The 24,021-nt window shown below is 35.2% G+C and overlaps 1 protein-coding gene and 1 non-coding gene across 2 annotated transcripts; both read left to right on the top strand.

Annotated features, from left to right (window-relative positions):
• Positions 1–1,299: 1,299 nt before the first annotated feature.
• Positions 1,300–19,075, top strand: Amtn (amelotin). Its single transcript, XM_090344040.1, has 9 exons — positions 1,300–1,381; positions 1,481–1,549; positions 5,432–5,518; positions 6,261–6,326; positions 7,748–7,837; positions 12,161–12,196; positions 14,039–14,065; positions 17,044–17,329; positions 18,955–19,075. Exons 2-8 carry the CDS (start codon positions 1,496–1,498, stop codon positions 17,320–17,322), a joined length of 639 nt encoding a protein of 212 aa, XP_090200166.1. The 5' UTR covers positions 1,300–1,381; positions 1,481–1,495; the 3' UTR covers positions 17,323–17,329; positions 18,955–19,075.
• LOC150055643 (U6 spliceosomal RNA) lies at positions 7,030–7,136 on the top strand. The gene has a single exon (XR_016537506.1). It is a non-coding gene; the product is annotated as a U6 spliceosomal RNA (small nuclear RNA).
• Positions 19,076–24,021: the final 4,946 nt, after the last annotated feature.

The raw sequence follows: 24,021 nt of genomic DNA, 5'->3' as shown, positions 1-24,021 counted from the left end.
TACAGAATAGTATTTAATCAAGTGACAAAATATGTAACAGAAGCAACAAAATTCTAACTTGTGAAACTAGATTCACATCCAATTCTGTCTTCCTGACTTCATTTTGTTCTGATTATAAGAAGTAGTAATATCACTCCCTAGTCAAGTGCTCGATCTGCCTGCATATTCTCCTTGCTTCTTAATGAATTTGTAGTCTTTTAAGGCCAGCTCAGGAATTACCTCTTCCTTTACATTTACCTGTCTTCTGCTCCCATATATGGAATCCTTCAAACTGGTGACATACTCCTGTTATTCCATTTACTGCTCATGTTATTATGGTTTTTGTTTTCCTTCCTAGGCAATTTGTTCCCCATTCCATAAGAGTATTGAGCAGTTACTAATGAATGCTTCCATATTTCAGTTAATTTTTCATTAACAGATGCTCCATAATGTTTAAAATTCATATTAATAAGAAGACCCAAAGATCAAATCACAGATAACCTTCCATATGAAATCTTGATGCAGTTCATCCTGGATTTGGTTTCAGAAATTTTTAGATCCTACACTCACACCTACACGTTGAGGCTCTGGAGCCTTATGGATAGCTCTTGGCTGTTAGCAGATTCCATGATTTTGCTTAGGTGGTAGCATTATTTATATTTGAAGTGGAGCAAACTATTCAACATTTCCAGAAGTCAGTTTGGCCCCATTAGCTGAAATTTAAAACCTACATATCTTTTAGTGTAGGATTGATAGGAATAACATGACAGAAACAGTCTCAAAATATTTTGTAAAGATGTTCACTATAATACTTTCATAATTGTAAAATAAAATAGCAATGAATTAGTGTGTATAACAAGGAAAAGGTAATGTAATGTCTATTAAATAAATGAAGTTTATCTATGTTTATTTGCATGTAAAGTTCATTCTTGTTTTTAAAAATAAGGTAAATTATAGAGGAATATATATGAGATTTCAAGTTTTTTAATAGAGAGACTGGCCTCTATTCTTCTTTGAGTTTGTGTTTATTCTCACATGATAAAGCAAGTAATTTGGGGCAACAGATGGAGGTAAAGAAGTATTTTAATTTTTTATTGTCTGCACTTTTTAAAATTACACAAGGCATGTCTCCCTGAAATACCATCCAAGCAACAAGTAGACATTGGGTAATATCATGTCTGCAGCTAATAACCCACCTAATGAAGTGTTGGGAAATGAAAGAAACCAAATGATTTCACAGACAGCTAAATCCTGATTGGTTTCTCAAGTGGCTGATCTCCTAGAGCTGAGTTTAAATTCCTTTAAAATCATCAAAAGATAATTTTTTAATCAGACTAAACAAGAGAAGTCATCGGGATTTTGAATATCATTTCACCTGTGCATTTTGCCTCCTGAAACAAAGGTAACATTAATTGGCCAAGTAGAATATTCGTGTTTTAAGGTATTATCTTCTTTCAAAAGGAAAACACAGTAAAAGAGAAATACTGCTTTGTTATTCAAGGTAGCAATTTGAAATATGAAGACTACTATTCTGCTATTTTGTCTTCTGGGATCAACTCAGTCGCTACCAGTAAGTATAATGGTTTATTTTATTTATGGAACATCCTCAGCAGTTTTTCAGATCTTTCCTCTTTCAGTTTTCCATCAAAACTTACTCTGCTCTGTGATCCAGTTTTTGTAGAGTTCTGTTTAATTTTTCAAGGCAAAGATAAAGTAATCAGGTGCTAGTTCATATTTCAATATTTTGCATTTCTTAAAATGTATTAATTCTTATATTGGCAAAACAAAAACTATGCTTAATTTCTATAAATTAAACACAAGGAACCAGGAGTGTGGCCTACTAGTAGAGTGCTTGTCTAGCATGCACAAAGACTTGAGTTCAATTCCTGGATAGTACATACATAGAAAAAGCTGGAAATTGGCTGGGAGTTTGGCCTAGTGGTAGAGTGCTTGCCTACCATGCACAAAGACCCAGGTTCGATTCCTCGGTACCACATACATAGAAAAAAAGCCCGAAGTGATGCTGAGGCTCAAGTGGTAGAGCTCTAGCCTTGAGAAAGTCCAAGGACAGTGCTCAGGCCCTGAGCTCAAGCCCAGGACTGGCAAAAAAAAAAAAAAAGAAGAAGTAAACTAATTTTTCTAGTGGAAAATAACAAACATGTAGATTACATGAACTCTAAAATAGAATACCAAATTCATTGATGTCAAAAATATTACAGAGCCAGGAACATAGCCTAGTGGTAGAGTGCTCACCTAGCATGCACAAAGCCCTGGGTTCAATTCCTCAGTACCACATACAGAGGAAAAGCTGGAAGTGTTAGTGGCTCAAGTGGCAGAGCACTAGCCTTGAGCAAAAAGTGTCCAAGGACAGTGCCCAGGCTCTGAGTTCAAGCCCCAAGACTGGCCAAAAAAAAAAAAAGTATTAAAGAGTCAATGCTTCCGACCTAAAATGTTTTTCATGAAAAGTGTTCACATACACAGTAGGTTTTTAAAGGATTCATGTTCCACCTTTATCCCAGTTGTCCTTCATTATTTAATGAACAGAAATAGGTAATTTGGAAATCTAATAGGACTTCTCTTTGTTCAAGATGCTTGAGTATGAACTTAGAAAATTACAAGAGATTTGCTATGAAACAGTGAAAAAGAAACTATTGAGTCTCCAACTATCATGATACTTCTGTAGTCCTCAATACAATTAATAATTACTGAAAACTCTGTGCCAAATGTTTTACTATATGCAGAGAATACAATAATGAAAACAAAAGAGAGAGAATCTCTCATGAAGATCACAGAAACTTCAAGCATCAATTAAGTAACTGTTTCAAAGGAATGTTAAATCATACATATCTGTGATTAACTCTGGAAAAGAAGGGTGAGCTTATGGAAGGATGGAACAAATTATGAATCTCCTTCTTCCATTATACATACACATATCCTCACTGAAAGAAAATATTGGTGTAAATTTAGTGTTTAAAACAAAGCACAGAGCAGGGCACCAGTAGCTCATGCCTGTAATCCTAGCTACTCAAGAGTCTGACATTTGAGGATCATGGTTCAAAGTCAGCAGTAGCAAGAAAGTCCATGAGACTCTTATCTCTAATTAACCACCAGAAAACCAGAAGAGGTGCTTTGACTTAAATTGGTAAAAAAGCTCAGAGACAGCACCCAGGTCCTAAGTCAAATCCCACAACTGTCAAAGACAAATAAAACAAAACAACAAAAACAAAGCACAATAAGAAAATTTTTTCCTAAACTGATACTTTACTTCATTGAATAAATTTATCAACAAATTCTTTTTTAAAAAAGTTTCTCTAGAATATTCTAAAATCCAAAACAGATAGCATTTTCCAGTAGCATAAATCTCATGAAAAGGAGAAAATGTTAATGAGGATTTCTAATAGTCAATAATGTGAAAACGGCTAATGGTTGGCCAATGGGTTAGACATTGAAATGTTTATAAGGTAGGAAAATTATACCTAATGATGTCCAATGGAGTAGACATTAAAATGTCTGCTAGGTAAGAAAATTATATTTATCAAATAAAGAATCAAGGGACATGAAGAAGGTGTTTTATGTAAATGAATTTTGGAATTATAAAGGGGGGAAAAAGAGCCCACTTACAACCAAATGATTCTTTTCAGTAAATCAAAAGTTTGAAAATGAGTGCCATATGGCAAATACTATCTCATATTGTTACAGTATTTCACCTGGTTATCTGATATATTGTATTTGGTTATTTGAAGTCGGATGGGGAAGGGAGGAAAACAAGATGAGGGGAGGGGGGGGAAGGACATGGGGTCCAAGACATGAGAAAGGGTATCAATGTATGTGAAGTAATGCACCTTCAAACTGGTGAATATAATGTAACCCTTCTATTAATTACAATAAATATATATATATGAAAAAAGAAAGAAAAGAAATAAAAGTCACAGGAAGTAGATAACCTAGAAAGCTAGGGTATCTTTTTTTATTTTTGGTGGTATTTAGCATTTGAAATCAGGGCCCTGTGCTTGGCTAGGGAAGCACTGATTTGTTTTAAAAAAAAATTGTTGAGTGCCTACTGTTTTGCAGACACTGATTTAACTGAGTGGGATGCACCATTTCTACCCTTGTAATGTCTGTATTTAGAAAGAAGGAAATGATAAGTGATGACAATTATGAATCTGTAGATGTCAAACAGGTTAAAAGATGATGAACACTAGGAAAAACAAATACAAGATAGTGTTGAATGGAGCAGACCTCTAGAGAGCGCATACCAGAGAGAAGGCAGGGGTCAACTTAGGTCCAAGAAGGTAAATTCAAGAACCACTGAAAGCAGAGGAGGGAGTTAACTCATACCAGTCAGCATACCAGTCAGAGACAAGTGGAGGTGAGATCCTAAGGCAAGAATAGACTGTATCTACCACAGAAACAGAAAACCTGGTGATCTGCCAGGTCATAGTGAGAGATAATGCAGTGGAAAAGGAAAGCAGAAAATTATTAGAGGCTCAGAGCTGTCACTAGAGCTACTGTATGACTCTGGCAGTGTAGTCAGCAGTCATTTGTGGTTCTGAGCAGAAAAGTGACAAAATAGACTGCCATGTTTACAGGAGATTGTGGTGAGTAAAAAGATTTATGCGCAGGCTATATATCTTCATGTTCTTAAATCCAAAATGAGAGACTTTCAAGGACTGGTAATGGGAACACTCCTCTTACAATTAAGAGGAAAAAATCCCAAAAGAAACCAAGAGTTAGAGCTAATCCAGAGGAGTCAAGATCACGCAAGGATTGGAGTATACCAGAAGGGACACTCCTCCCTATCTGGGATGCAGGCAAGAACAAAAACAGTTACCAGCCTCCTCCAAGAGAATTTCTTTTTTCAGGGACTATAGCTACTCCAATAAGCCTTGTGCTCTTACCAGGTCATCATGGGCAGGTTATTTGACTTCTTTCATCTATTAGACAAATTTAGTCAAAACCATATGGGAGGCAAAGACACTTTCAACCCCTAAAGTTGATGATCCTTAATAAACTAAGAAATACCCTGTACAGGAAAGAGAGTGAATTTTTAATTCTGAATTGACTTGTCAAGCATAAGGTAAATGTGGGAACCTTCAAAAATGCATAATTTGTCAATTCAACTCAAGTATTGAGAAAAAGAAAATGTGAAAAGAAGTCAGGATGTGGAATTTATACTAACTACCCTACCAAAGATGTTACAGGAAATAAATGGGAACCAAAGATCACCACTAGAAATCCCTTTTGCCATGGTCTATCCATTTCCTTACCCAACCCCTTCTGAACTGGCAGTTTTCCATTTTAGAATTCCATTTCCACTGTTAACAAAATATTGCACAAATTAAAACTGGAACTTAAAGACATTTTTACATTTAAAGCAATCTCTGACCTCTAGATATAAATAAGTATAAAACTTCAAACACATTTTTCTTTTATCAAATATTTGTATTCACAGAAGCAACTTAACCCCACTTCGGGATATCCTCCAACAAAACCAACTCCAGAGCAAGTGACACTACTGAACCAACAGCAACCACATCAGGTAAGCATCCAAGAATAGATAAGATTTTAATCCAGAAAAGAAAACACTTTTAAGATTGATTGATCGATTTAAAATAGTATATCAAGATTTACACAGTGTCGTCACTGCACAAGAGAGTAAAACTTTTCCCTTTGGGAAGAATGAAAGATGTAAACATTTTGCTATTTCCCTTTTTTAAAAAAACTAAAACAAGCAAAGCACTTTTCTCTTTCCTTTCATTTGAACTAAGATGTTTTTAAGAACTAAGACTAGTAAACCTGAAAAGCAATAGCAACATCTAATCATTTGACCTCTATATTCATGAGATACTGTGACATATATTTTATGTAGTATTTAAAGAGATAGAAGAGACTATGAGGTAATCTATAACAATAATTGCAGATTTCCTCCTGGTTTTAAATTACATTGTTCCTAATAAGCTTATGTGCTGCTTTAAAGTCTATTTCTTCAAAGCACACTTAGTTGCTTTTTTAGTTTCAAGAATCAGTTATCTCTTAGCTGCGATTCTCCTCCCCTTCTAATCTTCCTCTGCTACAAAGAATCCTCATTTACTTCAGCAGTTGATGAAATACCATGGACAGATAATAGTACAGCCTAATGTTCAGGTCAGGATGCAATATCTTTCCTTAAGGAATCTGCTGCAGCTCTGACAGGAGTATAGATTGTTGCATCCTCAAGTAATCTATTGACAGAGTGGTAGCAACACAAACTTGCCTAATACATCCATTTCAATGTCCTGCAGGTCTTCCCTTCTTTAAGTCTAATACCATTAACACACTTGTTCACCCTGGCGTCAGATCTGCAACTGGTAAGTACTGTTTTATATTATTTTAATTAAACACAATAACCTGATGTTGAACATGAAGGAAAGTAAGAAATTGGGAATTTCCATGTACTTATTCACTGTAAATCCTTAAAAGACTTTTTTCCAGTCCTGGGGCTTGAACTCAGGGCCTGGGCACTGTCCTTGGGATTTTTCAAGGCTAGAGCTCTACCACTTGAGCCACAGCCAACTTTTTTCTACGTATGTGGTACCAAGAAATCGAACCCGGGTCTTTGCGCATGCTAGGCAAGCACTCTACCTCTAGGCCAAATTCCTGGCCCTTAAAGGATTTTTTAGTAAATTAAATAATGTAATTTTCAAGTTTTTTCTTTTTCACTCGCTCTCCCCTGTTCTCCAAATACCTGACCTCTTTCCTCCTCCATGATACCTTATTTGATGCCCTACATCTCCATACTCACATAAAATTTATAATCACTATTTTCAACCCAACAGCAAGAACAAACTATAACATAGGATAGATGTCTTTAGTCCTTGCATAAAGTGTCTGTAGTGTTTAATTGATTTAAGGATTGAAAATACATTACTGAGTAAAGTATATTTTTCTGGCATCCAGAATTAAATACATTACTACTCATGTTTCAGATTAGATATTCCATTCTTCACCCTGCAATTTTCATGGGAATAACTAAGAAAAGAATTTACTTCCTCTAGAAAAAAAAACTATCATGTGCTCGCTTCGGCAGCACATATATTAAAATTGGAATGATACAGAGAAGATTAGCATGGCCCCTGTGCAAGGATGACATGCAAATTCGTGAAGAGTTCCATATTCTGTATATTGTGTGATTGTTGTTCTTAATGTACTATGTTATTTCTCTTCCCTTTCATTGCCCTTTGGTTAATCTCATATTGTTACAGTATCTGACTTTGTTGCCTGGCATATTGTATAAATGTTTATTTGTTTATTGAAATAGGAAGGGGAAGGGGGAAAAATAAGATGATCGGGAGGAATGGAGGTAGGGAAATGGGGTCAAAAACATGAGAAAGGGTATCAATGTGTGAGAAGTAATGTACCTACTACCTGGCGAATATAACTGTCACCCCTCTATACATTACAATAAAAAAAATTACCAGGAAAATTCCAAGAGCCATTGCTATTTAGTCAGAAAGGCAAAGCAGTGGGGAACAAAACAACATAATTTTCAAAGAGATTATATTAATTGCCATATAATAATTTGATATGGAATATAAAGTAGGAAGGAAACCTGTTATTTTTTTCAGACTAAGCAAATCTTCATATTTATCTCTGGGTCTAATTACACACACTGGAATATCATGTATTTGCCTTTAAAATCCTCTTTATATATGTTTTTATTTACTAAATACATTTTAGTCTCATGAATGCTCAAACACAAAAAATAATGAAAATCTTCATTGACTTACAGCTCAGTCATGCCACTGGAATAGCACCAGGGACACACACCCTTCCATTGACACTGGGAACACTGAATGGACAGCAGCAGCTACCATCACAAGTAAGCTTAACTATTGGACTTCACATTATCATTACATAACACTTTCTCACAAATGAAGCTTATATGGTTGAAACAAATACACACATGGGTATGTATACGTACATATACTTTATATAGTATGTAGATGGAGAAATTGAGAGGGAATAAGATTTATTACATTCTAATATTTTCTGTATTCTATTCAAGACTTTCAGAAGATAGTTAGATACTACTCAATAGTCTTAAAAAGACTTTCTTAGTGCGGTAATTGTTCTAGTTTCTCAAGTATTGACTTCTTCACCTACTCTCATCTCTTTTCTAAGCTTCTGTTGAATCCTTCCATCATACTTTCTTTAATGCTGGTTACAACAGAAAGTCATCTCTCCCCCCCGAAAAAATTATAAATTAATATTCAGGGCTGGGAGCATGGACTAGTGGTAGAATGCTTGCCTATTATGCATGAAGCCCTGGATTCGATTCCTTGGTACCACATTCACAGAAAAAGTCAGAAGTGGTGCTGGGGCTCAAGTGGTAGAGCACTAGCCTTCAAGAAAGCCAAAAGACAGTGCTCAGGCCCTGAGTTCAAGCCCCAGGACTGGCAAAAAAGAAAAAAGAAAAGAAAACTAAAGTTCATCTTCAGCAAATGTACTCTTTTACTCTTTTATAATGCATATTCAAAAAATACTCCAAGAAATTTCTAGTTACTTACTCTTACACTGAGATTAAAAAAAATATATTTAAGATACTATCTCTTCTTTAGATGTGTTTGCATTTTAATGGTAATGTTTAGTCAAATTCTTAACTTCTTAAAACTTCTGTAAATCATTCAACAAGCTCTGGAGAGAAATACAATAATCCACTTATGGTTCCACTAAGCTTCTGGGGGGGTACCGATTCTCCCTATCATGTAACCTTAACCCTCTTATTTCCATATAATGATATCATTATTTTTGCCAAACCATTTTATTATTTAGTATGTTAAAAAGAATTTGTAAAATACATACAAATCACAAGAAACAACAAAATTCCTCCAAAATTCTATCCCCATAACAAACATCATTAACACTGAAATTCCAGCCCATGGGGTAGAAGTAGGAAGTTTAAAGTTATAAGTCTAGCCAGGACAAAAGCATGTAAAAGATTGGAGACATAATTCAAGGAGTAGACTGCTTACATAACAAGCATAAGACCCTGAGTTCAATCACCAGAACTAATAAATGTTAAAATAATACATCTTTTTTCTTTCATTTGTATCTCTAAATGGCTGTACAAATGAGCTTCCATTTAACAAAGGAAAATAATATATATCAATAATAAAATTTGGATAATTAAATTCATCTTCTAAAAAGATGTTAAAACATGCAAGTGAGAATCTCTTTAATACATAATACTGGTATAATCCATAATCTGTTTATCCAGCCTCAGTCTGCATGAGCTTCTTAATCTTCAGAAACTATTTACAGTCAAAGGTATTAGTGTCACTGTACATGTCATGAAAAGTTTCAGTATAGAGAGTCTAATATATAAGAATGTAAATCAATCTACATTCCCTGTGAGATATTTTAATGTCCTACTCTATGATACCTGATCTCCAGGGCGAGTCTCTCCAATCCAGTAGCTCGCTTTCTTTCCCAAAAACCTACATATCTTTTCCTGGTGCCAGTGGCTCATGTCTGTAATCCAGACTGCTCGGGAAGTGGGGCTGTGGCTCCGGAGGTAGGGCAGTAGCCTTGAGCTGAAGAGCTCAAGGACAGAGTCCAGACCCAAAGTTCAAGCCCTACGACCCATTAAAAAAAGGGAGAGGAGAGGCCAGAGAAAGCACCCAGCCTCTGGATTTAAGCCCCAAGACCCACACAAGAAGACAAAACAATTTTAAAAATTTTAAACCTACATATCTGTTAATAGCTCCAAACCAGCAAATAAAGGCCAACCCTGATTAAGACGGGATTCTACAACCCTGCAAATCATGGTCAAACCCTAGCTCTGTTCTTAAGACCTCTGTCAATTTAGTGAAGCTACTCACCAGGGTTGTGGTTCAAGTTCCTTAAATTTTGGGGTGCGATATAATACAGTAGAACCTTTCTTTAGAGACTTTAGAGATATTAAATAAGAATTAAAAGAGTAAATGTAAACAGTACCTACTCCACTATGAATAGTGTTTATTGCATAAACACATTGTTGTTTATTGAGTTCTTCTATTTCTATTCAAATTTGTGTGTGTGTGTGTATGTGTGTGTGTGTGTGTGTGTGTGTGTGTGTGTGTGTGTGTGTGTGTGTGTCGGTCCTGGGGCTTGAGCTCTGGGGTCTGGGAGTTGTCTCTGAGCTCTTCAGCTTAAGACTATCCCTTGAGCAACAGTGCCAGTTCTGGTTTCTGGTGGTTAATTGGAGATAAGAATGTCACGTACTTTAGTGCTCGGGCTGGCTTTGAATCGCGACCCTCAGATCTAAGCCTCCTGAGTAGCTAGTATTACAGGCGTGAGCTACCGCACCCAGCTTCAAATTTCTTTTATTTTCTCTCATTTCATAAGCATTCTTCTCACCCTATCACTATCCCATCACCACTTTGAAAGTTAGTCAGATATTCTGATATTATTGTCACCTTCATCCTTCACTAATAATAGGCAAGAACCTGACTGAAATAACCTGATTGTAAAAAGCTTTTTAAAAAGATACGTGTGCTTGTTGGTCTAATAGTTACTGCTGTACCAAGGGTTTTAGGAAATAATAAGGTTAAGGGTCTATTTCATAAGATTTTCATAACCTCCATGTTGGTTAATATTAAATTTAAAATCCCTTTTCATAAATTTGATAAGATGACTTTTCTATAAAGATGAAAATAAATCTTAAAGATCTAATTTTAATTAACTATTTCTAGACTTGTTTTTAAGGTAGTAGAAAATACCATAGCATGTTTATATTTCACCCATTCTCACCTACAATTTCCTAATGTTTACTTAGTTATCAGTGACCAGTGAATCTCACTTAGTTCTAAAAGCTTTAGTAATGTCAATCATTATTGAAAATTAAGTCCTATAACTTCCTACTAGTGCTCTATCTTCAAGCAAAATATTTAGAAAACTGTTATGAGAATAAAGGGAAAAATACTCGAAAAACAACAGATAAGCTCCAAATATCAATTGCATGTTTTTATACAATATTATCCAATTTTTATTAAATATATGTATAAAGTTCCATAGAGAACTTTAAGGATGTGCAAAATATACAGAGGGGTCATCTTGAGTTTTGTGAATTGCAAATATTTTGTATTTCCTAAAGATTCATATTGTCTTACCAGTGAGATTTTTTTTTATTTGCCAGTCCTGGGCTTGGGCTCAGGGCCTGAACACTGTCCTTGGATTTTCTCAAGGCTAGGGCTCTGCCACTTGAGCCACAGCACCACTTCTGGCTTTTTACTACATATGTGGTACCGAGGAATCGAACCCAGGTCTTCGTGCATGCTAGGCAAGCACTCTACCACTAGGCCAAACTCCCGGCCCCACCAGTGAGATTTTTGTATGATCATATATGAGTGTATGATAATTATTTGTATCCTGCTACATTAATAACCTAAACTCATTTTAATTATACACAAAAATGGAGATATTAAGAGAATGAGATTTTAAAATATATAGAATATTTTAATAACTTTATTTTCTTACATTTAAGGACTTGTTCAAGATGGTTTAATTCAACTCATCTGTTTATAAGTACAAGGCAACTTGATCCATACCATCCCTTCCAACAGCCTCCCCTATCTGTCCCAATCCCGCCCATCCACTTGTTATGTGAATCCATTTTCACATATGTACATTGAATATTATGTCTGCATTTGTTCACCCTATCGCTTCCCATTCATCTTCCCCAGTCTTTTCAACTCTCTTCTCTGACAAAACATGCCATTCATTTATTTCACATGGAGACTCTTGGAGCATAGCTATCCAAACCAGAGTATCCTCTAAGGTGCCTCCTAAATGTCCCTTCTAAATGTATTGCTACCTTCTAAATGTAGTGCTTTTAATGAGTTCCAAAAAATCTCTCCATATCTAGTCTTTCTACACACTGGATGATTTCCAAATCCCATTCAGCTCTGTGGCTCTACATCTCTGATTACTGATGATCCATTAGTAGTAATTATGGCTTTAATAAATATTGTCTCCTTTTAATGAGCTAAACATTTATAGAATATTCTAGAGACATCGTTTTATTATAATTTTTATCTTTACATAGTTGTGTAAGCAGTTTCAATTTAACATCAGTTTGTGAGTGCAATGCATCTTTTATTAATGTCACTCTGGAATCATCTTGAAATACGTGTTTAGCTAATTTTCCTCTCTTTCTATTCAGATGTTACCAATTATTGTGGCATCACTTGGAGCCCAGGTAAGATTAGTCTGATAATGCTTTAATTGTAAATTAGCTTGGCATAAAACATTAACCTTCTCCAGGTCACCACTTAGTCACAAGCTCCAAACTTGCTTGGCACTAGCTGGTCCCTGATAATACCAAATGCTAACAATAATTGAGCACTGTCATGTGCCAACTATAGTTCTAATAACTTTATATACATTGTTTCATTTAATACTGAAAAAAATCTCTTGCAGATTATTTTATATCAAATAGGATGATAAGTAAATAAGAATTTATAACTACTTAGTTCTAGTCATACCTTTTGTAAATGGTTATACCAAATGAAGCAGCCAATCAATAAATGTTAAGAAAGAAAGACATTAATGGGATTATTTAACAGTTTATGATTTAGATTTCTTTTTTTAATCTCAAAGATTTTTAACAATGTATCTCTTTACTAAAAATGTCTAAATATATTAAGTCCTTCTATCTTACTTTTGTGAAAGTAATCGTTAAGATTGCTGATATAGCTATGAGGGTCAAGATCAATATTCGTATTAGGTGACAGCTTTTACTCCTAAAACCACAATCAAATATAAAATTCCCTTCAATTCCTAGCTCCACATTTTGAATTATACCCCAAGAAAGCAATCTAAAATGCAGCAAAGGTTATGTACAATATGTTCAGCAAATTAATATTTGTAGTAGAGAAAAATATGGGATATAACTGTCTTCTGCAGTACTTGAGTTTAAACTCCAGTCCTTGCCCTACTGCTTGAACCACATCTCTAGCCCTTTATGCTTTAGTTGCCTTTTAGATAGAGTCTTCTGTGTTTTGGGGTTTTTTTGTTTTGCTTGAGCTGGTGATGGATCATGATCGACTCAACCTCTACCTCTTTTTTCTTTCTTTTTTCTTTTTTTCATATATTTTTATTGTAATTAATAGAAGGGTTACATTATATTCACCAAATAGAAGGTGCATCACTGCCAGGAGTTTGGCCTAGTGGTTAAAGTGCTTGCCTAGCATGCACGAAGACCCGTGTTCGATTCCTTGGTACTACATACATACAAAAAAAGCCAGAAGTGGTGCTGAGGCTCAAGTGGTAGAGTTCTAGCCTTGAGAAAGTCCAAGGACAGTGCTCAGGCCCTGAGCTCAAGCCCAGAACTGGCAAAAAAAAAAAAGTGCATTACTTCACAAACATTCTACCTCTTTTTTCTTGTTTGGTTTTTTCTTGTTTGGTTGATCATGGGACTTGAACTCTGGGCCTGGGTATTGTCCCTGAGCTCTACAGCTCAAGATTATCACCCTACCCCTTAAGCCACAGTGTCACTTCCTCACCTCTACCTCTTGAATAGCTGAGATAAAAGCTTTGAGCTGCTATACTCTTGTTAGAGATAGCATCTAAGTAGCACTTTCCCCCAGTGTAACACTGAACTTTAATCTTTCTAGAACTTCCTATCTCCAAGTAGCTAGGCTTACAGGTGTGAACTACTATGTCCTACTTAGATATGCCTTAAATTTAAGAACAAGAAAATAGTTCAATAATAACAAAATAAGAGCAAATAATGTATGGCTATCCAAAGTTATGTTTATTACATTAGTATAGACTACTAAAAGACAAAAACTCATATATGTAACAGTTTATATTATGTAAAATAAGAAATGCACCAAAAACAAATGTAAAGATTTCATGAACCCTAAATGGTGGAATTATGTCTTTTTTCTCTATTACTCTTTATTCTCCAAGTTTCTGCCAATGGTCTTCAAAACAAAAACAATCTCTCCTTATAATATTTAAGTTTTTACATATCTATATACTGCCTTTACTGTATTAAACTGTGTATAATCTCTTGTGTTTATAATTTCATTTTTAGGGTGCTATCCTAAGCTCAGAAGAACTGGTAAAAATTTATCACTATTTTTTATGTTTTAAGTAATCATTTATATTATTTATTTTTTATATTTTTTATTGTAATTAATAGAAGGGTTATATTATATTCACCAGCTAGAAGGTGCATTACTTCACATACATTGATACCCCTTCTCATGTCTTGGTCCCCATTTCCCTCCCCCCACCCCACCTCCCATTTTGTTTTCCCCCTTTCCCTATCTAAAGTCAAATAACACATCAAGCATATATACAATATATCAGATAACAAAGTGAGATACTGTAACACTATGAGATAACCAAGGGACAGCAAAAGGGATGAGAGATAACATAGTACATTAAGGACAACAATCACTCATTATTGGCTTTTGTTTCTATATCCTAGAGGTCCTTTCATTTAGCATCATACTGTATGGCCTTATGTATCTAGGTTTTGTTCTATTGTAAATCTCTGCTAGGAGAGCCCAAGGTTTCTACTGATTATGACAAATGAGGGAAACTATTAAGCCTATGTTCCTTTGAGTCTGTCTTACTTCACTTCACTTGATATGATTTTTTTTCTAAGTCCATTTCCTTACAAATGGGGCGATGTTGTTCTTTCTGACGGCAGCATAGAATTCCATTGTGTATAAAAACCACATCTTGTTGATCTACTCATCAACTGAGGGACATCTGGGTTGGTTCCATATCTTTGCTATGATAAATAGTGCTGCAATGAACATCACTGTGCTTGTGGATTTAGTATGCCCTTGTTTCTGGACAGTTGGGTAAATGCCAACTCATGGAATTGCTGGGTCATAGGTGAGCTCTATGTTTAGTCAGTTGAAGAACTGCCATACTGCTTTCCATAGTGGTTGAATGAGTTTGCACTCCCACCAACAGTTATCACTATTATTTTATTCCATTCATTTATATCACAATATTTTCTGTTCTCTCATAGTATCTCTTGACCATAGTCCCTAACTCCGGTATATACTTCAATATATTTTTCTACATCCTTGAATTAGATTATTCTTCCTCTGAGGATTTCATTATCCTTCTCCAGCTACTTTTCCATTAACTTGACCTAGCACTGATTTTTTTTTAAGTTCCTTGCTATTGGATTCAAATGTTCAGAGATTTAAAATTTTTAGCTTTATATTTGTTGAAATCTAGAATCATATACTTTTTTAAGTATGTACATACTTAAAAGATGATACTATAATGTTTATGTTTATTGCTGGAAAGATTAAAAGTATAAGAAAATATTTTCCTAGCATCTGAGAGTGATGGATGATGAATTCCTAAATACTCTTAAGTTGAAAGCTATACTTAGGACTTCTTATTACAATTAGTAAGCAATTCTGCACAATAATTCATAAGCATGTTTAGAGCAAATTGCTTGAATTAACATGATATTTAAACATGACTATAGAAATAAAAAACTGGAGCAAAACATGGAGACTTTTTATTATGAAAAGGTAAATCATGCTATATTGTCCATAGGTAATATTTGTTATGAGTCCAACAGTGATAGATTAGGAATAGAAAGACTATATTAGATCCAAATAGATATAAACTGGTGATTTTCAAACTTTTTACCGTTGTTGAACACATAATAATAACTACATTTTTCATGCAAGCTTGAAAATATCCATATGGGGGCCGGGAGTTTGGCCTAGTGGTTAAAGTGTTTGCCTAGCATGCACGAAGACCCGGGTTCGATTCCTCGGTACCACATACATAGAAAAAAGCCAGAAGTGGTGCTGAGGCACAAGTGGTAGAGCTCTAGGCCTTGAGAAAGTCCAAGGACAGTGCTCAGGCCCTGAGCTTAAGCCCAGGACTGGCAAAAAAAAAAAAAAGAAAATATCCATATGGACACACACAATTTCATAAGCAAGACTTACCCTTACTATATGGAATGCACTCTGGTAACTTATAGTAACTTATAGTTTGTATGGAATGCACTCTGATAACTTATAGTTTGCTTATTTTTCAGTGACGATAGTTGTCACTTTTCTGTCAAAATATGAGTATCATAATTCTCAGTTTAAAAGTTCTTATCCTACATACATTCTACTCCTGCCTCATCCAGCCAAAGTCTAGCTCTGGTTTCAGTATTTCTTCAGTCTAAAACAATGTTCCCCAAACTTCAGTCTTGGCTGGGCAGCTCAGTTGGAACTGAGCTAGAATTTAGACCTGCATGCTCAATATGTCCCTAACAATGGAAAACTCCAAAAGAGAGTTCCTTTGGCAAGCTCAAAAGCACACAAATAGCTGAACTGTCAAGAGAAATATTTCTGCCTGGATATTACCCTTGAAAAACACACAGAAATAAATTCTAAGGAACCTGCATCATGAGAATGATTATCAGTTAATTTGCTTCAACTAATGGTTTCAACAATTCTTAGTCTCTTAAATTACTTTTTAAAGTCTTTTATAGGCAAAAGAAAGGTTAGATTTTTAGACCAACCACAGAGATGCAGCTTATCACTGCAGAATGGGTCTTCTATCTTCGTATTACCTTCAGATAATAACAAATTAGACACCGTTTCTTTCCCCATGACTGGCTTTCCCTTTCTGAAGGAAATAGAGCCTACCAAACAATCCCAATAAAGAAACCAGCATAAGGCTTTGCTATAGCAAGGGAGATATGTCCTAGCAGGAGATCTCTCCCCCATCCTGGCTTTCCTACTCTTACTTGCTGCCCTCCAAAGAGAAAAGACTGGTCAACTAGCCTTAAAATGTGTTCATTTTTCGGGGCCGGGAGTTTGGCCTAGTGGTTAAAGTGCTTGCCTAGCATGCACGAAGACCCGGGTTTGATTCCTCGGTACCACATAAATAGAAAGAAAAAAAAAACCGCCAGAAGTGGTGCTAAGGCTCAAGTGGAAGAGCTCTAACCTTGAGAAAGTCCAAGGACAGTGCTCAGGCCCTGAGTCCAAGCCAAGGACTGGCAAAAAAAAAAAAAGTGTTCATTTTTCTTTTATTTTCTATTTCCTCCACTCATTCCAGCCGCTAGCCTCACAAATCTTCACAGGCCTCCTCATCCATCCCTTGTTACCTGGAAACATCTTGCCCACCAGTCAGACTGGGGCTACAGCAGGTGCTCAGGATGGAGTCTTCCCAGCAGGACAAACAGGAGTAAAACCTGCAATCTCGGGAACCACAGAGGGCCCCATCTCAACACCCAGTGTCACAGATGATGACTTTGGAGGCACAACCCCTGCAGGAATCCGAAGAGGCATGCATACTAGCATGCACACGACTGTGGAAGAAACCACTGCAGACTAACCAAATAGTAAGTCCTCCCATCTTAGAAAAAGCCCCTCAGCCATGAAAGACATCTATCAGTCTTGCCTTGACAAAAACCAATCTTAATAAAAATCAGGGAGCACTGTTTACTCACTCACAGTTGATTCAAATCATGTGAAGGGAACTTTTTGTAGACAATTTTATTCGAATAAATTCAACACACTAAGCATAAAGAGCAAGATAAAATTATATTCCAGGGAAAGGAAGTTTGGCCTAGTGGTAGAGTGTTTGCCTACCATGCAGGAAGACTCAGGTTCAATTCCTCAAAAGCCAAATGGTGCTATGTCTCCAGTGGTAGAACACTAGCCTTGAGGAAAGCCCAAGGACAGTGCTCAGGCCCTGAGTGCAGTCCCCAGGACTGGCAAAAAATAAATAAATAAAACTGTATTCCAACTTACAAGGCAGGATTTTTATTCCTATAAAAATGGGACATTAAAACCTAAACAATAGTGTCCTGTACTAAAACACCAACATTTATTAACCATTTAGGAATAAGGATGATAAAAAATATTCAAGCTTTGTGTCCCAGGAAATATAAAATATTATTGACAGAAATGAAAGAAGATAAAAGTAAATGAAGTTTTATGAAGTTCGCTGGCTGGAAATCATATTATTAAGATGTCAATTATCCCCACACTGATTTTAGAGTTACATGAAATTCTAACCAATATCATAGAAAAAAAATTGAAGAATTATTTTTTCAATTTTTTTCTAACTCAGCTTTTTCATTCATGGTTAGCCCTCTATCAACAGAATTATTTATTTGATCTCCTTTTATTCTTACTTATTTTATTTATTGAAACTGACAAGCTAATTTATGGAAATGCTAAGATCCAAAAAGCCAAAACAACTCTGAAGAACAACAAAATTTGTCTTTATATTAGTCAGATTTCTTCATCTTTGTAAATAAATAAATACTTGAGAGAACAACTTAGGGAAAGAATACTTTATTTGAGCTCATTATTTCAGAGGATTTAGTCAATTCACTTGGCTCTAAGCTTCTGAACCTATGATGGCAGAACATACGGGACCATGTAGAAGAGGTTGTTAAATCATGGTAAACAGGAATCACAATAGAAGACAGGAACCAGAGCAATGTCTAACAAGGAAAAATGTTTTTATTATGCTACTAGCCCTATGGCATGAATATCATTATGTGTTTTCCATCTTAGGTCAGAATTGGATATATTTGGAAGTAGACTGTACTTCGGCTCCCCCCCCCACACACACACCATAAACGACACGTTTCAGTACATCATGACTATTTTTCAGTGCAGTGATTAGAATGAGCCTCTGAACTTCCTAAAATAAAAGCAGAAGCAGCTACTAGTAATTGGCTGCAATTAAAAGAATGGAAAAACCCCCACAGAACATTCCCCACAGAACAAATAATTGTAGCAAAAATAAGCTTCTCAAATACAAACTAGCAAGGACAAGTATTTTTAACCTATAAGTACATGAAGCAATATTTTCAGATGAAAAACAAAATGATTTGATATATTCATATTTCTGAAAATGAAACTTTATCTCAAGATGTTTTGTAAGAAGTTTTTAATGTTTAAACTTAATATGCTTTTATCTACTTTTAAAAGATGTTTTGTTTTCTTCCAGGAATTGAGAAAACTATTTGAAATTTCTTCAACTAAACAACTTTGAATTCACTGATACATGAGCATCTTTTTAAGTAATCATATTATAGAATAGATTGAAATACACTGACCAGCCCAGAAGACATTCTTATACTATGTGAAAATTGTATTGAAATTTCAGAAATATATTAAATGTAGAAAATACTAACTTCTGAAAAATAATAATTAAATGTATTTTCCCTTAAAATGCTATGACATGTTTCAGATCTGGGAGATATATATACATTAACACACATTTTTAAAACTGATTCTTTTCTTCCTTGAGGAGAGAAAAAAAAATGGATGACTTCAGAAACTATGTTACCTTGAGAAAGTTTCATGCCACCCAAGAATTAGAGCTTTCTTTGAGAGTAAGGCACATTTTGATCCTGACAGGCAACAATATGACAAATTTCAGTCTCCTTGCAACTACTTCAAGACCCACTCTTCCATTAAAGACACAATGTTTTTGACAGCCCTGGAGCTTGAACTCAGGGCCTGGGCATTGTCCTTGATCTTTCTCAAGGCTCATGTTGAACCACTTGAATCACAACACAATTCCAAATTTTCTGTGTATGTAGTACCAAGGAATCGAACTCAGGGTTTCATTAATGCTACACAAGCACTCTACCACTAGGCCCACTCCTGGCCCACAATTTTTATTTTAATTTAATTTTCAATTAGATTATTTTGGTTATCTATAACACAATGTTTCTTAGGTTGCTTTACCATCAAAGTTAGTGATTATGGCCTTTACTGTTTACTTTTACTACATCTGAAAGTTGCAGGCATTGATTAAAAAAAAAAAAGTAGGGCCCAGAGTTTGGCCTAGCAGTAGAGAGCTTGCCTAGCATGCATGAAGACCTTGGTTCGATTGCTGAGTACCACATACACAGAAAATGCTGGAAGTGGTGCTGTGGCTCAAGAGGCAGACATCTAGCCTTGAGAAAATGAAAGGACAATACTCAGGCTCTGAGTTCAAGCCCCTGGGCTGGCAAAAAAAAAAAAGTAATCAGCAAAGCAAACTAATGTAATATTCTTGCTGCATCCATTTAAAAGAAATATTTTTTTCTGCTCAGACCATTGTAGTTCATCTAGAACATTATCCTGACAATAAAAAATGAAAAGGGATAATAAGAATTCATATTAACTATTACAGATTCCTCAAAGAGGAAGAGTATTTCATATCCTATGAAGTTGTCCCCATCTGTATGGAACACATTTAAATACACAATGAAGTATATTGCACAGTACCTTTTTCATGTGAATAAATATTTACTGGTGGTTAAAGATGATCATTTGTTGTTTTAGATTTGCAGAATCAGAATGAGATAGAGAGAGAGAGAGGCAAGTATTCCAGGACCAAATCATAGTACATTAGATTCAGTCTTCCAAAAAATTTGCACAAGTGATTAAAGTGTCATGAACAAACTTTCTAAGTAACATTCTATTAAATAAAAATTTTCGCCAATCCTCATTTCCTCATTTTTCTTATCGATGAAATGGGGGAAATCCTATCATAAGATTAAGCCTATTAAAAGGTAATATATATGAAAGGTCACTCGTAGTCAGAGTAAATACATGATGACTAACCCATTCCAAATCACTCCAGACATTCATCTTCTTTTTAATACCCTTCAAGCCCACGCAGGTTCTTCCAGACCCATACTTTCCTCCCTAAACTCCAACATACATATCTTTCCACAGCAGTGACAATGTTGTATTTCATTTGTTTAGGTGTGTGATTACCACCTAGCCAATTTGAATCAATTCTGCTCCATTTGTAATATGCCGCTGCTGGAGGAACCAGAAGACTTTCCAAGTGCCATTGACAGATAATAGTTTTAAGGACTCTGTTTCCATGTTAAACTCCTACATTCCTACTTTGCTAAAACATATCTTCCTTAAAATATGTTCTCCTTTTCATTCTCTTCTCTCATAGTCACTCTTTTCCCTTCTTACAAAACACCTGTGATCTTACTGTGGAAATTTGCTTTGTAACAGAAAACCTTCAGGAACGCTAGGCAAATGAGGAACTTGAAGTACCAATGCCTTTGTTCTATAAACACATAACTTCTAAAAACTAAATCTATTAATATTTGTTAATTTACAAGTTAGTACTTCAAATATTAACCCCACACTGTTTGTAAACTCATATGATTTGCTAGAATTCATCCCCTTTGGTATTCCTTAGACAATGATGAAACAGCTGGAACCAAGGGAGAAAACAACCCAGTAGACAAGCTATGTCTACAAACAAATTTTCTCTAATCTGATAGCCATTCAAGAAACCCAAGAACTCAAACAGTCAGGAATGAGAATGATTAAGAATGACAAATAGGAGAAATCACAGTGTGCCAGTGAAGTAAATGAGTAAATGATGTCTATAATGCCCCGATAGCGCTCAGAGAAAAGGAAAACAAAAACATACTGAATGAAGATGGCAAAATGACATTCATGGAAAAAATGTGGAATAATAAGAGGTGGTGGGATGGAGAAAGCAACAGAAAATGTTTAAAACAGTTCTTCAAGACAGAATTCTGTTTCTCAACCTAAATGTAGTTCTAAGGAGTAGTACCACTGTTCAAAATGAAATATATTCATTAATTGATTTACGTGACTGTAACCCCTCTGTACCTTACCTTTACAATAAAATAAAGTCAAAAATAAAGATGGGAGAACTATTTTTTGGAAAAACATGTGTTTTTAATAATTGGTGAAGATGAGTACCTGGCTACTACTTAGAGCTATATCCAGGTTGAAGAATTGTTTTGAGCATTACATGTATACTAGGTGTGCTTGATCAGCAGATGTAAAATTGCATAATAATGTGCACTCCCTTTTTACCCTGTGTCACACCAAAATTATAGTTATGGAGCTACAGATAAGAAAAATCCATATACTATAATAAGTAAATGCATATAAAATACACATTTCTTTATCACTACTCAAGTCAGACTTTATGTCAGCAGACTTTACTTGGTTAAATACCAATCATTTATTCCCTCCATACCCAGTCTGGCCTACAAACAGTAATTATGGTTGCATTTGTCTTGCAAGGAATGTCTCACCAAACTAACTGAAGCCAATGCAATCTTCAGAAACATACTTAGGAAACACCTACCCCTTATAAGCAATAACTACTAGATGAGTCTACTGAAAGCTGTGATCTTATAGTCTGGAACCTGACCAAATCTGTCTTTAGGACAACAGTAAGCACATTTATTTAACTTTCTAAGCAGTGACAAATTATTTTAAGTGTTTTAAAGAAGTCATAGTAACTTCTCACACATTGATACTCCTTCTCATGTTTTTGTCCCCATTTCCCTCCCCCCACTACCTACCAATCATCTTGTTTCCCCCGCCCCCTTCAATTTACTATTTCAAATAAACATATGTATAACATACCAGGGAACAAAGTCAGATACTGTAACAATATGAGATTAACTAGAGGGCAAAAAAGAGAAGAGAAATAACAGTACATTATGAACAACAATCACCCAAGATAAAGCTCTTGTTTCCATATCCTAGAGTTCCTTTCACTTAACCTCATCCTATATATGGCCTTATGTATCTAGGTACATAATTCTCTGCTAGGAGGGTCCTAGCTGTGTATTAATTATTACAAATGAGGGAAAGCATTGAGCCTATGCTCTTTTGGGTCTGGCTTACTTCATTTAATATTATTTTTTCCAAGGCTTTCCATTTCCTCACAAATGGGGCAATGTCATTCGTTCCGATGGCTGCATAGAATTCTATTGTGTATAAGTTCCACATCTTCTTGACCCAATCATCTACTGAGGGGCATCTGGGTTGGTTCCATATGTTTGCTATGGTAAATAGTGCTGCAATGAGCACCTACCACCTGGCAAATGTAACTGTAAACCCTCTGTACAATAAAAAATAAAATAAATCCCTGACAATAAAAAATAAAATAAAAAGAAAAGAAATATTAAAGAAATCATTTATGTAACTAAGAAAAGAATCCTCAAGATCTAAATTCCAGTCAAAATCTCACATACACAAAGTTTGCTCAATTGATGAAAATGGTATTTGAAAAATAATGCTAATAAAAAATGGATATTTTATAAGAAATCATGCATTTGTTAAGCATAGTCTAAATTAATGATTTTTGATCAACAGTGTTACTTTCTTTTCCCTTTTAATTTTAATTTCTACTTTTATTGTAAAGGTGATGTACAGAGGGGTTACAGTTACATAAGTCAGGTACTGAGTACATTTCTTTCTGAACAATGTCACCCATTCCTCATTTTTCCAAGGTTTTTCCTAACTGCAATACTTTTTTTAAACCTAACAGAATTTTGCTAATTTTATAGTTACTATAAATACTTTCACATAATTTACAAATTAGTGCTGAACTGATAATAGTAAAACTTTTGTGATAATGATTAAAAATTACTTCTAGATTTGAAGAAAGTTCCAACCTACACATAGAATTGTAGAACGTTTCATTACCTGTTTTTCATATAATATACTTTGGTTATTTACCATTCACTGGATATCTCTTAAGATATCCTGTTAACCAAGACCTTGAGGTAAAAGCAGATACACTGAAAACTTTACAAGAAGGAATAGGAGATACACTAGACCTCCTTGGCACAGATCGAAACTTTCTTAATAAGGACCAAGAAACACAACAAATCAGAGAAAGGCTGCATAAGTGGGACTGCATTAAACTGCAGAGCTGTATGGCAAAGGACATAGCTAGCAAATTAATTAGGAAGCCTACAGAATGGGAGAAGATCTTCACTAACCATACAACGGACAAAGGACTCATATCTAAAATATATCAACAGCCCAAAAAATTGAATCACTCCAAAACTAATCTCCAAAGAAACAACCATCCCATCAAAAGATGGGCCTAAGACTTAAAGAGAGTCTTGGCTGAAGAAGAAATAAGAATGGCCTATAGACACATGAAGAAATGCTCGACATCTCTGGTCATAAAAGAAATGCAAATCAAAACAACTCTAAGATTCCACCTCACTCCAGTTAGAATGGCCAGGATCAAGAAAACTAATAACAACAG

This window comes from Megascapheus bottae, chromosome 13 (assembly GCF_031878675.1).
Source record: "Megascapheus bottae isolate mThoBot1 chromosome 13, mThoBot2.hap1, whole genome shotgun sequence".
Lineage (NCBI taxonomy): Eukaryota > Metazoa > Chordata > Mammalia > Rodentia > Geomyidae > Megascapheus > Megascapheus bottae.
Note: the sequence above shows the minus strand (reverse complement) of the source record. Positions and strands in the feature narration are given on the sequence as shown.

Bases quoted from the DNA above. Each gene is read 5' to 3' on its own strand.
- Amtn (XM_090344040.1), top strand. From the start codon at position 1,496: ATGAAGACTACTATTCTGCTATTTTGTCTTCTGGGATCAACTCAGTCG. The intron at 5,519-6,260 runs GTAAGCATCCAA...AATGTCCTGCAG, and splicing joins ACCAACAGCAACCACATCAG to GTCTTCCCTTCTTTAAGTCT. The intron at 12,197-14,038 runs GTAAGATTAGTC...TTTCATTTTTAG, and splicing joins TGGCATCACTTGGAGCCCAG to GGTGCTATCCTAAGCTCAGA.